This window comes from Xyrauchen texanus, chromosome 37 (genome assembly GCF_025860055.1).
Source record: "Xyrauchen texanus isolate HMW12.3.18 chromosome 37, RBS_HiC_50CHRs, whole genome shotgun sequence".
NCBI classification, from domain to species: Eukaryota; Metazoa; Chordata; class Actinopteri; order Cypriniformes; family Catostomidae; genus Xyrauchen; species Xyrauchen texanus.
Window position 1 is genome coordinate 25,080,944 of NC_068312.1, and position 14,513 is coordinate 25,095,456.

At 37.2% G+C, this 14,513-nt stretch overlaps 1 protein-coding gene across 2 annotated transcripts in view; it reads left to right on the plus strand.

Moving 5' to 3' along the window:
* The window catches only part of LOC127631191 (uncharacterized), a 35,276-nt gene extending 23,554 nt beyond the window's left edge, over nucleotides 1-11,722 (plus strand). Inside the window, exons 3-7 of one of the 2 annotated variants that reach the window (XM_052109224.1) lie at nucleotides 2,473-2,530; nucleotides 3,380-3,467; nucleotides 3,996-4,573; nucleotides 7,493-7,627; nucleotides 9,214-11,722. In XM_052109224.1, coding sequence (XP_051965184.1) covers nucleotides 2,473-2,530; nucleotides 3,380-3,467; nucleotides 3,996-4,573; nucleotides 7,493-7,627; nucleotides 9,214-9,768 — 1,414 coding nt within the window. In that variant the 3' untranslated portion in view covers nucleotides 9,769-11,722. The remainder of the gene's footprint in view (nucleotides 1-2,472; nucleotides 2,531-3,379; nucleotides 3,468-3,995; nucleotides 4,574-7,492; nucleotides 7,628-9,213) is intronic. The other variant, XM_052109225.1, reaches the window with a different exon arrangement.
* The last annotated feature ends 2,791 nt before the right edge of the window (nucleotides 11,723-14,513 follow it).

The window sequence follows — 14,513 nt, forward strand, 5'->3', positions numbered from 1 at the left end:
GAGGATGATTGCATATTCCAGTTTTTAGGACTGCTTTTTCGCTGTTTTTACTCAGGCAAATACACAGGAAAGACACGTTCCATGTCATGAAAAGGAAAGCAAAGAGGAAAAGGCGAGAGGTTTATTTGCTAAGGACTTGGGTATGCCACCGGCAGTGCTGTTCCTAGCTTTTTGAGGGCCCTGAGCAAAACTTTGTGTGGGGGCCCCCATCGGTGTGTCTGTAACCCCCAAAACGGTTTCGTTGTGAACAAACAACATACAGTGAGTTAATTCTAAGGAACATTAGTTATTATTTTTTATACTGGAATTTATTTGGTATTTATTAATATTATAACCCATCAATTACAGTATTGTTGTCTAGTTTGTCATTATAACAAGACACAGTATTATTATTATTATTATTACTTTGATGATTTATACATTAGTATTATATTTCTGTTTTATTTACTTTACTTTCTGCTGGATCTTATACTCTGATGCTGCAGTATATTGTTCACCATGTTGCAAAAGGCTGTATTTTTTGTTAGCATCGTAGGCGACATTCATAACTGTAACAGTAAACACACAAGAATGGCGGCCCCTCAGTACACGAGAGAAGGGGAAAAACATTGCCATTTACCGCTGAAACTTTGCTTGGTGCAGAACAATCATGCAGAAATACTGTTAAACTTTGTAACAGTCACCTCTTTGTAACCTGAATGTTAAATCTTTGTGACACATGTGCTAAAAACAGTCTAGATGCAGCGCAATGAATCAAACAGAACTTAAGTGTCTCGACATGCGTTTTGAAACCTGAAGTTCTTGTGTCTAAAAATGATACTGAAAAAACAGAGAGATGCAGTGCGGTGCAGCTTTCTAATGATAATGTAAAGATTAAGTGAGAATTTTAAATATGATAAAAGCAGATACCTTCTTGCTTGATCATTTTACATTTAAATGTCATTTTCTCCTTTTTTCAGCTCCTGATGTCTAGTAAACATAGCCATCCCTATCTATTAGGTTATGCATCTCATTTTACCTGCTGCATGTCTGAAATTTCCATTTCATGAAATAATTTTTTAGAATAATGATAATAACCCCCCAACCAATACCATCACATGACACTACAGTTGACATTACATTTATATTTGCATGTTATTTATTTTTTAACTTTGACGGTTATGCTTCCTTGCTGCCTAATAAGTTAATGGCTTAACTGACCACATTTTTGAACAAATGGAACTTTTAAGGAAACTGGCCTCAGTACATCTTTATAAAAAAAAAATACCTTATTTTCATCCTACCTCTGTATACAATCTCCAAAGGCAGCATTTTCCACTTTTCAGACAAAGCTCTCCTGTTTGCATGGCAACAAATACTAGTACTTGACTGCTGCTTATTACGTTACGGGGCCCTACGTAACTTGCGCATATTGCGTGTAGGGAGGAACGATACTGGTCGCAGATGCGAACATGCAGAAATGTGAAGAACCCAAAGTAGCTAAAAAGGATATTTATTGATAAATGATTATATATTAGTATTTTATGGAAATAGTATATGAGAACATATTTATGTGTTTTGAGTTTTAATGAGTAATCTACTTCCCTGATGAAAAAGGCGTGTAGAAATTAAGTGTAGGCTACAATACTAGTCAAACCATCATCATAAAATCATGAAGATACACTGAACATACAATTTTTTTATTAACTTTTATTAACTTCACCCAAATATAAACAAACATGGCAAGCTAGAAAGAACTTAAAGCGCTTTGAGTTACCTTGGCGTTGAAAAATTTGCAATCGTGAGCTGGAACATACAAAAGGCATTCCACCAGCACGGTTGAGCACTGTTGAGTATGGTTAGCTAAACTTGCTAAGAATTCCAGGCCGAGAACAGTTTATAATCATACCATGCTGAACCGTGCTCAAGTGGAAATGCTTCTGTAACCATTCCGTACCGTGCTCAGAACCATTTGGCCCGATGGTAGAAAAGCACCTTTTGTTTCTTTCATTGAACATAGTAGGAGAAATAAGGCAGAATGTCAGCTTCAGTCACCATTCACTTTCATTGTATGTTCAGTGTTGACTGAGGCTGCCAGTCACATTCTGCCTAACATCTCCTATTGTTTTGAATCATATAGGTGTGAAACAACATGAGGGTGAACAAATGATGACAGAATTTACATTTTTGGGTGAACCATCCCTTTGAAAAGGTTATGAAAAACAACTGAATCGAATGCTTAGAGTAATTAAAATTGTGTTTGTGTTTTATTCCTGTACATGATAAACAATTGGTACAAAAGCACATTAAATAAAGGAGCTCAAATGAGTCAGGCTATTCTTGTTCCATAAATCACTGCACAAATGGAACATTTAAAACTGTACACCTTGGTGGTGTCTGATTATGAGAATCCATTTGAAATGCTAAAATGCATAGATTCCTGCTGATCGTTTGTGAAAGTGTGCGATTTACGTCTCTCTCTGTGTCCTGCAGGAAAGGGAAAACACACAATGGGCCTGGGGAGGAGAGGAAACACAGACTCATGGACATGGTGAACATTTCTCAGTCTCCTCTCTCCTACTTGCATCTTTCTTTCTTTCCCCTCTCTCACTCATTCTTCGTTCTCTCAGACTGTTCCCTCTCTTTCCCCTCAGTTTATAAGGGACCCAGGTTTGGGCTCAGTTCCATGTCAGTTCAACCAGTTAAAGTTTTTGTTTCAGGATTTAAATTCTTCCTCACACTAATTTTCAAGTAAAGAATTGAAGGCACATCCTGAATTAAATTAATCTTCTTAATCGGCTCAATGGAAATAGATCTGTGCCAACATTTTGATGGATCTTTGAAGCTTTGGACCTAAAATAAAAACATTCTCTCTAATCTTACAACACCAGCACACTGTAAAAAGTAAAACTGTGCAAATGTTTTACATCAAAGAGCTATTTCTTCCCAATCTGACTCTTAAAGGAATAGTTCTCCCAAAAGTTCTCTCATCATTTACTCCCCCTCATGCTGTCTCAAACTCATATGACTTTCATTCTTTTGCGGAACACAAACAAAGATTTTTTGAAGGATGTGTGAGGTTTTTGTCCATCCAATGTAAATCAATGTGGTCCAAAACTTTCAAACTCCAAAAAGGCATAGAAGTAATGCATATGACTCAAATGATTTAATCCTTTGGGTAAGGAGTAGTAATGCATGATCGAGATTCCCTCATGATAAGAGAGCTATTCAGAAGTCAAGCTTTTAGTGAAGAAGGACTGAATTTTTGCTTTGTTTCTCACCCAAAGTGATTGTATCACCAGCATCCAAAACAAAAAATGCTGGTTTACATTGTATTTTATTTTTATTTGAATATTTACATACAGTAAAATGTAGCATTTCTCTTTTAATCTGTTTGCAGGGCATACTGCGGCAGTCCAAGCTGCGCTCCATCAGTAAGTCAGATACCAAGCTTCATGAGATGAACAGACTCAACTGCAATGGCAAGAGTATGTACTGTACAATCACATTTATTAAAGCTTCATAGTCCTTAGTTCTTTACACATATCTATAGTTCGGGGGGCAAAGTGTTGGCACGGTAACAACTTGCATTTTGGAAGTTTCTATTGCCACCTTAGTATATGTAATTAAGGGGGTTTACTCTATAGTGATTGGTATGTGTCTGCTGCCCTTTGCCTCTGCAGTTTCGAGCAAATCTTTTTATTGTCTATTTGAAAAATCTTAAAGGAATAGTTCACCCAAAAATATTGCCTTTATTTACTCATCCTTGTGTTTGTTCCAAACCTGTATGACTCTCATTATTCTGTGGAACATGAAAGATCACCATTCACTTTCATTGCATTTTTTTTTCACACAGTGATAGCAAAAGGTGCGGCTGTCATTTGGGTTTGGAACAACATGAGGGTGAATATTTGGTGGCAGGAATTAAAATTTTTGGGTGAACCATCCTTTTAATAATATTGGTTGTCAGATTTAATACTCTTAATCTCGGCTAACTGATCTGCTGCTCTCTGTAGAATCTTCTAAGAAGAACCGTCCCGCCAGCATGGATCTTCTCCTACTCCCAAGCCGTCGCTCAAACTCCGACCTACGTTCTCAGGGCTGCCAGCTGCCTCAGATCCCCTCCGGTGAGGACGGGGAACACACATATGCTGAGGTGGGCCGCCGCTCCTCTCCCACGCGGCGTTCTGAGGATGCCCGCTACGGAGTCGGAGGTAGAGCAGGAGAGACAGACACTCCCGCCCCACCGGCGGTCCCTGCTAACACCCCAGCTCCTCCTGATCCTGATGGGGACTGCATGGAGGGTGGGATCACAGAGACAGAGAACATCCCCCAGGTGATAAACACGCAACCTCAACCCCAGGAGTCAGTGGAGTACGCCTGCATCAGAAAGGTCCGGAGAGTGGACAAAGCAGCCCAGAAGAGGGACAATGGAACAGAGACAGAGGAGGCGCTCGGGGAACAACAACCACACACCAGTGGGGATATTCGGCATGCCCCTCCCACTCACCCAGCCCCACCTCCATCCCACCCACACAGTCAGAAGATTCCTCGAAAAAATATGGAGGGCTTTAACCTTCCATCTTTCCCTAAGGTAGGCAGATAATAATGGGAGATGCCATCAGCTTTATGAGAATATAAATACGCTGTCCTAGGGCAATGAACAAGAATAACACATAGCTGATGTGTATCTTTTTTGTATACTTTTGAAACAGTGAGCATTTTAGCTTTTATGGACTGGCCCCATTCACTTTTATTGTAAGTACCTCACTGTAACCCATATTTTTGCTTATTTAAACAAAAGGAGGGACGAGTCGAAATACATTTTTGTGATAATCAACGTTATGCCACAAATGCTATCAATTGAGCTTATCTTTTATTGAATCCAGAATATTCCTTTAAATTACTTTGAATGCTGTAATGCCATAAATTACTTTATAGAAAAATCTGGTTTGCCTTACTTGAATAATTGATTGAAAATAAAATTACTTTAATAATTCACTTTTTAAATAATAGAGTGTTTTCAATACCATAGTATCGAAATTGGTATTGTGAATCTTGAACATGTTAAGGTCTTGTTATTGACTAATGAAATGTTGGTATCATGACAACCCAACACTTTTAAATGTTACTGTATCTATATTCTTCTCATACACTCAGTCAGCACTCATGTAATTCCACAATTCATGAAACACCATAATCGCTGGGAATTAGCTTAGGTTACAAATTCAAAGCAGTACTGCAGTATGTGAGACCTTTGTTGCTGATTGAAGGTATTTTGATGTTATACGACAACTAATGGCCTTCAACCATCTATAATAAAGAATATCTTAAAAATAGAAGCATGCAGGCAATGACTTCTTCTTTTTTGTGTCCTTTAGCACAAGAGTGGACTTGAGATATTAAGTATACTTCATTATTGCCTCCATGAGAAATCTGTCCAAATCAATGATACTCACAAGTGTTTGGAAGTCTACCCACAGCATTTGATGTGCTGCTCACTTAGATGTCCTTTATCGTGAGAATGATACAACATGTAGAAACACTATGGAGTGAAACCTCTCAATCACTCAAACCCTGGCAAACAGCCAGACAAAGAAAATGGGCCAGTGCTAATGTGAGACAAAGTGAATTTGAAATGTGAATGAAAGATGTTCAATAAAATGCTAATCCTTGCCTTAAAAATGACACTATGGCACACCCCACTTCCGTTTTCCTCTGCATAACAATGAGGAGAAAGTGCACAGCATGCACCGGCCTGTTCCCTTACAGCCACCATACAGGAAACGCTTTAAAGCTAATATCATTAGATACACTGAGTGGTTAGACATGAGGCTAATATTAAGCATGGGGATTATAGCCTGATTATGCTACATGGCTTATTGTTCAGGGAGAAGGTCTCTGAAGTGACTCTTCAGCAGACCTTTGTCATGTCTTTGTGGATTTCTCTTATGTAGCTTGTTGATTGTGTGTGACCATGACATCATTTTAAAGAGTTTTATCATCTTTTTTCTTTGTTCTGATTCATTTGAACTGTCCCTCAAAACTAAACTTAGATTTGCATTTCTTGAAGATAATGTAATTTATTGCAAAGCAGTCAAATAACAGTCAAATTTTGATGTAAGCTAAGGTTTTACATTTTACATTTACATTTACACTTTTAGGCTTTGGTCCTGCTCTTTTGCCATTACTGGCTATAGATGGTTATACAAAAGACCAATCAAATCCAAAAGCAAATAGCTGTAAGAAAAAATACCAATTGGTGTTCTAAATGCAAATATTACGCTGACATCATCAGTTTATTTGATTTTGAATGCTGAACATCAATGTTGCAAACATTAATCTTAAAAGTCTTTAGGAGTTTAAATGTTTCAGAAGCCAAAATAGATAGCAAACCAAAGTTTGAATGACTGTATGTTAAAGGGATAGTTCACCCCAAATATTCAAATTCTGTCATAATTTAAGTCAATCTTATGTTGTTCCAAAACTGTTTGAATTTCTTTCATTCATGGAACACAAAAAGAGATATCAGCCCTTACTTAAAATGATGACAAACTTTTCATTCTTTGGTGAACTATCCCTTTAAGCAGTTCTGGCTGAATTCATTGCAGATGTTTAATACTTACTGGAATAGTTCACCCAAAAATGAAAATTCTCATCATTTACTCACCCTCTTGCCATCCCAGATGTGTATGACTTTCTTTCTTCTGCTGAACACAAACAAACAGCTCTGTAGGTCCATTAAATGTAAGTGAATGGTGGCCAAAATTTGAACCTCCTAGAAAGCACATAAAGGCAGATAAAGTAATCCATAAGACTTTAGTGTCTTGCCATTGCAGTCTCAATGCATGATCATGATTTTAAACTTGATTAAACTTCCTAGTACTTGACGCATGTGCAGAACGGTAGATCTTGCGAGGAAGTGTTTGAAATCACGATCACCAAAAAGACTGCTGATGTCAAGATATATAGTAAAAAAGGGGATAACTTTTGTTCTTTTCTCACCCAAAAGAGATTGCTTCAGAAGATGGATAAAACCACTGGAGTCTGATGGATTACTTTCATGCTGCCTTTATGTGCTTTTTGGAGTTTCTGAGGTTTGGTCACCTTTTATGGACCTACAAAGCTGAGATATTTTTCTAAAAATCTTTGTTTGTGTTCTGGAAAGAAAAACATCACACATCTTTGATGGTATGAGGGTGAGTAAATAATGAGAGAATTTTCATTTTTGGGTGAACTATTCCTTTAATCCTTTAAGGGATTAGAACAAACCCTAACCAGAATGTTTTAGTAACATCAATACATGGCTGTCTTGCAAGCACCATAAAAACAGCCAACCACACTTTGAACTTTGCTTTGAGTGTAATGTTGATGTACCGGTAATCAGAAAGCACATTAATACATGAAGTTTAACGCAGCAGTATTCTCCAGTATTTATTGTTTGAGATGGTGCCTTGTTAAACTGTAATATAATATTTATTCTATCTAGTCAATCATTATTTTGTACATTCAGGAGGCAGTGTTTATGGGAAATGGCGAGCAGTACATTTGGAAACCTCCAGAAGACGATGACATCATCTTCCAGCACAAGCAGATGGGTATTCCGGGCTCTCACGCTGAAGAGAACATGGCAGCATCAGCAGCAGGGGTGAGCATGATTTTAGTTTACACACAGATCAGAGACACATCCTCTGCCTCTCCTTAAATGCAGTCAACAGGATTCCCATGGTCATGGAAAACTTAGAAATGTCCTAAATGATGATTTCAAAATCATGGAAATGAATAAAATCTTGAAAAGTCATGGAAATGTCTATAGTGAATATAACTTTTGTAGCTCTACTTGTAGAACATAGCACCAGCAACATTACAGTCATGGTTTGATTTGCAGGGAACACACATACTGTTAAAATGTTGCCTTGAAAATGTCTGCTAAACGCATATATGTACATATACATTTTTCTTGTTATGCTTATTGCCAAAATAATTCATTGGCTAGAAATGGCTCTTTGTGAGTGTAATCTCTATAAAAGTATTTTTAAAAACCATTGACTAAACCCTGAGTCAAAAATGCTTGCATTATTGACCTAGGCGCATTGTCCACTGTGCGGGAACCCAGAGCCCTTCAAACCTTGTAACCTTCAAAACATTACAGATGCCCTTAATTTAAAAAGTGTTTCAAAGTTAACGAGAAACAGCTGGAAATGCACCAATGCATATACTTAAAGGGTAAGAGTGTTTTTGCAGAACACCAGACAGCAGGAACTGTAAAAGCAAACATTCAGAGTAAAAGATATATACACACATTTTCATAATTAACAGACATAAAAAGGGTTCAGTGGTTCAAAGTTTGACATTTTGAAAATAACTGTATGTTTGCTTATGAATTTTGCTTTTGTATGGAGGTAATATTTCTGTTGCAGATTGTTCTTTAATATTTTGTATTTTTCCATTTCAGTTTTTCTATGTAAATTTTCGCTAGATGGACGTCTTTTACCATTGCGTCATGTCTCGCTGCTTTTCAGCGTCAATCTTGTCATGAGTACCCTGTTTTTAAAAAAACTCAAAAATCAAAATTCTGTCATTATTTACTTACCCTCATGTTGCTCCAAACTGTTCTGTTGAATTTTAGAAAAGTCTTCACATAAAATATGTGAAATACAATAAAAAATGACACCTATGTCTATAACATCAAATCTGTCTCCTGACCAAACGGCATGATGTCATGTCGCACATTTGGTCAAAAGATGCAATGAGATTTTTAGTCTAAAAATTCTAATTATTATTGAAATTTTTATTATTAATATAATTTGATTTCACTGTGGAAAAATGTCTTAAGTTCATCACACTAAGTGATTGTATTGCTTCAAAAGACTCGGAATGCTTGCGTCTTATCGATTACTTTGTTTTGTAGTGGGGGTCCTTCTTCAAGCCTGACAGACCAGATTCACTATTCACTTACATTATGATGAGTAAAATTTCACCTTTTGTGTTTCATGCAAGAAAGAAAGTCAAATGAGTTTGGAGTGCCATAAGTAAATAATTATATAATTTTCATTTTTGCCGTGAACTATTCCTTAAAGATGCTGTGTTAAGTTTATAATAGTTCAGCCTTTAAAAGTGTTTTTTGATACACCAGCATTTTATTACCATCTGATGCATTATGCTACTTTGAACACACTAACGCATCCTGTGTGAATGACCCCTTTGATGGTTTGTCTCTTTGTTACCATGTAGATCGCTGAGATGTATTCCAAAGTCTGCAAACCAGGCAAAAAGAAGCGAGGCATGCCTGGCTCGCCCACAGCTGCAAGAGACATCAGCGGATTTAGGACCTTGGCTCGGGGTGATCGTGGTGAGCGTGACGGGGGTTTTAGCGTGGTAGTCAAACCCCAGACGTGGGCCCCGCAGGAGGGCAAAGGCTCTAGAGTGCCTCCTGCCTGCGTGGAGGACCACTGCTACGAAGCCATCAGCACAGAGGAGTCAGACCTGGCTTATGAGACCATGGAGGGTGGGGGAGGCTGGAAGCATGACAGACCTCCACCTAATGCCAGTGCCACCTTGCGACCCAAGAGGAAGAGGCCCCAGCAGCCCTTGCAACAACCACCCCCACCCCCTCCACCCCCCCAGCAGACTCCCAAACTGCAACATCTCCCTGCCAAAGCCCTGCTGATTCCCGGGGAGTGCTTGTACGAGAGCATACCCGACCTAAAGCAGAGCTCGGCCACCTCCAGCACAACCACCATCTTTACCTTCAATGATGGCATGGAGATGTATGTCACTGGCCTGTAGAGGGAGGTCTGGGGAACTTTTCTTATAGTGAGTGAACAGAGCTTGACTCTTAAATGGGGACAGGCATGTGTCGTTGCCCAACGGGGTACAGACATTGCACCACTGCTATGTGTTTTACATGGGTCCCAAATATTAGTTAAGCATTAATTGAGTTTTGTAAGTCTAGTTAAAGGTCAGTATTCTTGCAGAACAAAAATGATAGAATGCTTACATGAAAATCTGACTAAATGATTACTCACATACCTACATCACATACATAAATAGTGATAGAGAATCCTTCACCAGCCACCACATATCACCACAGATAACATATCACAACAGATAGTAGCATCACTGGGGATTCCTGTATAGGAATATTATGGAATCCTTGTTTTTTTGTCATAACATGCTGTAGTTTATGGCAAAGTAACCATAGGAATTGCGGGTCAGACGTATATTTGATGCCTAGAAAATCCCAAAGGAGAAAACAAATATATGAGCAACATTTATTGCAAAGTCTATTGCAAAAAATAATTTAAAGCACAGAATATAATTCCATTCCTGCGGCTCTCTGCAATGAGAAAATTGTATTTTGATTAGGTACTGTTAGCAAAGCACGATCCCCTATTTCAAAAATGAACTTACAAGAAGTGGACCTTATAAATCCCAAGCAAAATATGATATATTGACAAAAAGTCTATATTTAATGTGTTCATAGATAAGTGGATCCTATTTTAAAATGTTAAAAGCTATCTATTATCTAAAAGCTTTAGAAAATACATGGCCCTATTTTTGTAATGTCTAAGCCTCTATTTCTGTAAAAAAAATATTCAAACAGAGATTCTCATTTGATGGGTCAAGCAGTTCTAGTAAATAAAGGAAGTATTTTCTTACAAAGCACAAATGTCACATGCTTAGCATGCTGTTTGTCAAAGACAGTCCCCATATGAAATTGAAACAGCAAATTTAAAATCAGTACAAATTTAGAGGTTGTTAATGGTAAGTAAAGAGAGATCAGTAATTTCATTGTACTTGTACAATGACAATAAAGAGCTTGAATCTTGAATCATAGAAAGTATTAGCAAAAGCTCAGGGACTGATAGAAATTGAATAAATAATTGCACACAAATAGATTTGACATATCTGACTGGAGACCCCAATGTCTTTTCATGCTATTTTATGTTTTGGTCATAACATCAATTCAAACTGTCACGACCACAGCACTTCGATGTGGTGAAATAAGTGTTTTTTCTTTGTCAATACTGTTTATGCACTTTGCCTGACAAAAAAAGATGCATGCTTTCAAGAAGAAAAAAAAATACCTTTGCAAAAGTGGAAAAAAAGAAAAGAAAGAAAAGTGAAACACTAGCACTGTTGTGTGGTATCAGAGAATGGCTAATTTCTTGCTGTTGTCAGTGGTTTGATTTTTACCCCTTTTTCTTCATCTAAGAAAGAGCACAAAGTGATTTGCTTCAAAACTAGGTAGACCAATGAGGACTTGAGGAGGACATTCTAAAACCTAGGCTGAACAGTTGGAAAATGTAACACAATTGATGAGAATAATTTTATCATAGACAATCCCTTTCCCCTTTACAGAAGCAGTCAGTAAAGGAGATCCCCGCAGAGGATATGTTACAAACCAGAAAATGCAGAAAAGATGGGAGGGGGATTTGCTCTTGGTGTTCCTGAAAGTATTTGTTTCTTTCTGGTCATCCTTTTGGAATGATTTTTTCTCTGGTGAAAAATGATCTCAGCAGTATATCTGTGAGTTTTGATTATGTGCTTTGGGATTTTTTTATTTTCACATCAGTTTTGCTATACTGTGTATCTCAAAGACCAGTTGAGTTTAGTGTGGCAGCTAATGTTGTGCGTTTGCTTATCAAACAGCAGGGTGGTGTGTATTAAAGCTGTGTAATTAAGTTCTAATGTGTAAAAGATTGTAATGTTTTTATATCAAAATGACTATTCATAAAAATGTCGGGTCAAGTTTATACTTTTTTAATAAAGTAGCACTTAAAAAACAATCCGTATGTGCTGAAAAACCTACAAGTATAACAGTATTTTTTGGTCTAAACATAAGGGGGAAAGGTAACGTAATGTGTATGGATGCGTTACTGTTTAAAACTGTTAAATTCATAGTCATTATTACAGACTGCATCTTTAAGAATCTAACATAATCTAACATTTCAAGGGTTGATTTGTTTTCTGTCTTAGTCAAATTTATTTTATATTGCATATATATATATATATATATATATATACACACACACACACACACACACACACACACACACACACACTACCGGTCAAAGGTTTTGAAACACTTGACAGAAAAGTTCTCAAATCTTTTGATCTGAAGGCATATGCTTAAAGGTTTGAAATTAGTTTTGTAGACAAATGTATAATTAAAATAATAATTTATTTCATTATAAAACTAAAATGTAATTAAAAAAAGGTTTTGAAATTGATGACTTAGACCAAATAATAAAGAAAAGCACCAATAAGTGCCCAACATAGATTAAAACAATACTGTTTAAAAAGCATCCCAGGGTGATACCTCAAGAAATTGGTTGAGAAAATATCAAGAGTACATTTCTGCAAATTCTAGGCAAAGGGTGACAACTTTGAAGATGCTAAAATATAACACAGTTCTGATTTATTTTGGATACAACATTTGTTTAGTTACAACATAGTTCACATAGTTCCATTTATGTTATTCCATAGTTTTGATGACTTTACTATTATTCTAACATGTGAATATATGTACAGTATATACATAATAAAGAATGAGTAAGTGTTTCTAAACTTCTAAACACACACCGATTAGCCACAATATTAAAACCACCAGATTAATATTGTGTAGGTCCCCCCTTGTGCTGCCAAAACAGCGCCAACCTGCATCTCAGAATAGCATTCTGAGATGCTGTTCTTCTCACCACAATTGTACAGAGCGGTTATCTGCGTTACCATAGACTTTGTCAGTTCAAACCAGTCTGGCCATTCTCTGTTGACCTCTCTCATCAACAAGGAATTCTAGAGACTGTTGTGCATGAAAATCCCAGGAGATCAGCAGTTACAGAAACACTCAAACTAGCCCATCTGGCCACAACAATCATGCCACCGTCCAGATCACTGAGATATTTTTTTCCCCATTCTGATGGTTGATGTGAACATTAACGGATGCTTCTGACCCGTATCTGCTGCCTCACGATTGGCTGATTAGATAATCGCATGGATGATTGTTGGTGCCAGGTGGGGTGGTTTGAGTATTTCTGTAACTGCTGATCTCCTGGGATTTTAAAATCCTGGGATTTTCAAAGTCTCTAGAATTTACTCCGAATGGTGCCAAAAACAAAAAAACACCCAGTGAGCAGCAGTTCTGTGGATGGAAACACCTTGTTGATGAGAGAGGTCAACAGAGAATGGCCAGACTGGTTTGAACTGACAAAGTCTACGGTAACTCAGATAATCGCTCTGTACAATTGTGGTGAGAAGAACAGCATCTCAGAATGTGCATCTGTGTTTGATTTTTATTCTGTGATGTATGTAGGCATCAATGCAAAAGGTTGACCAAATCTTCTAGAGGACATTTCACTGATACTAAATCTAGATGAGATTAGTGTCTGATAAACCCAGGTTTGATTAGTTTATACGCTCAGGTAGATGAGGGATCGCATTAGTGTTCTTTGTTTACCCTAATTAGCCATTGAAGTTGCAGTCACATCTGCCTTTCACTGTGGTATTTTCCGTTCCTATGACAACTGCATCTCTGTCATGGTATGGTGTTTAAGAATTCCTCTCCATTGAGACAAAACCTTCCTACATTATACAGAAAGACTACTTTACAGACAGATGGAGGTCACATGGATTTTAATTTGAGTCAAGTCCTCCACTAGAACATCTGAACTTGTGTTTGTAAAAATGTAGCTTGTTTACCTACCTCTCTTAATGTGTGTGTGTGTGTGTGTGTCACAAGCTTGTATCTGACTTGCTCTGAAAAAAAAAAAAAAAATTAGGTCATCCTTAAAACAAAAAGGGTGAAGTGAACATAGCAACCGTCTGCTGTTTTTTTATTGGCTGCCTTGTTTCCATAGTAACAGGTTAACCTTGAGGCTGCAGTCACAGACCAGATTGTTGTCTAGGTGAATCCAGCATGTACGAGGAGCTCTGCTAAGCTATATTTTTAATGTTATGGCAAACTAGTTAGGGTTATAGCCTATATCATTCAGGTTCCTATACAATTTTAGCAATGCACAGTGCCTTAAGCATATGTTCTTACATATTGTTGTGGCAATGTTATATATTATTTCCTGTCAGACGATGTAACAAAAGTGGTCCTGCCCTGATTTCCAAATGTTAAAAAAATTACGATTTTGAATATAAATTATATGATCACAAGACCAAATTAAACACCATAATGTGTCTTTATTTTTTATTATATTACCACAAAATCAAATTAAATAATTTTTTTTGGTTGAATGAAAGCTTTATATTTATAATTTACTCCTTCCATGTCAATACTGTGTCCACAGAGCTTTAGCACTAGAAACAGCAGTAATTGTTCTTGTCTGCATGTGCTTTGCACTTCTAAAATTCCAAACTTCAAACCATTTCTTCATCATTTTTGCCAGGTGTTTTAGACCCTATATTGCAAGAAAATAGATATAGTTTTTTTCCTCCTCCCAGATCTCAAAATTGTCTTTTAATTCCCTTACATGTCCTCCTACCTTTGCAGTTCATTATTCCATCTCAATCAAGCTCTCACC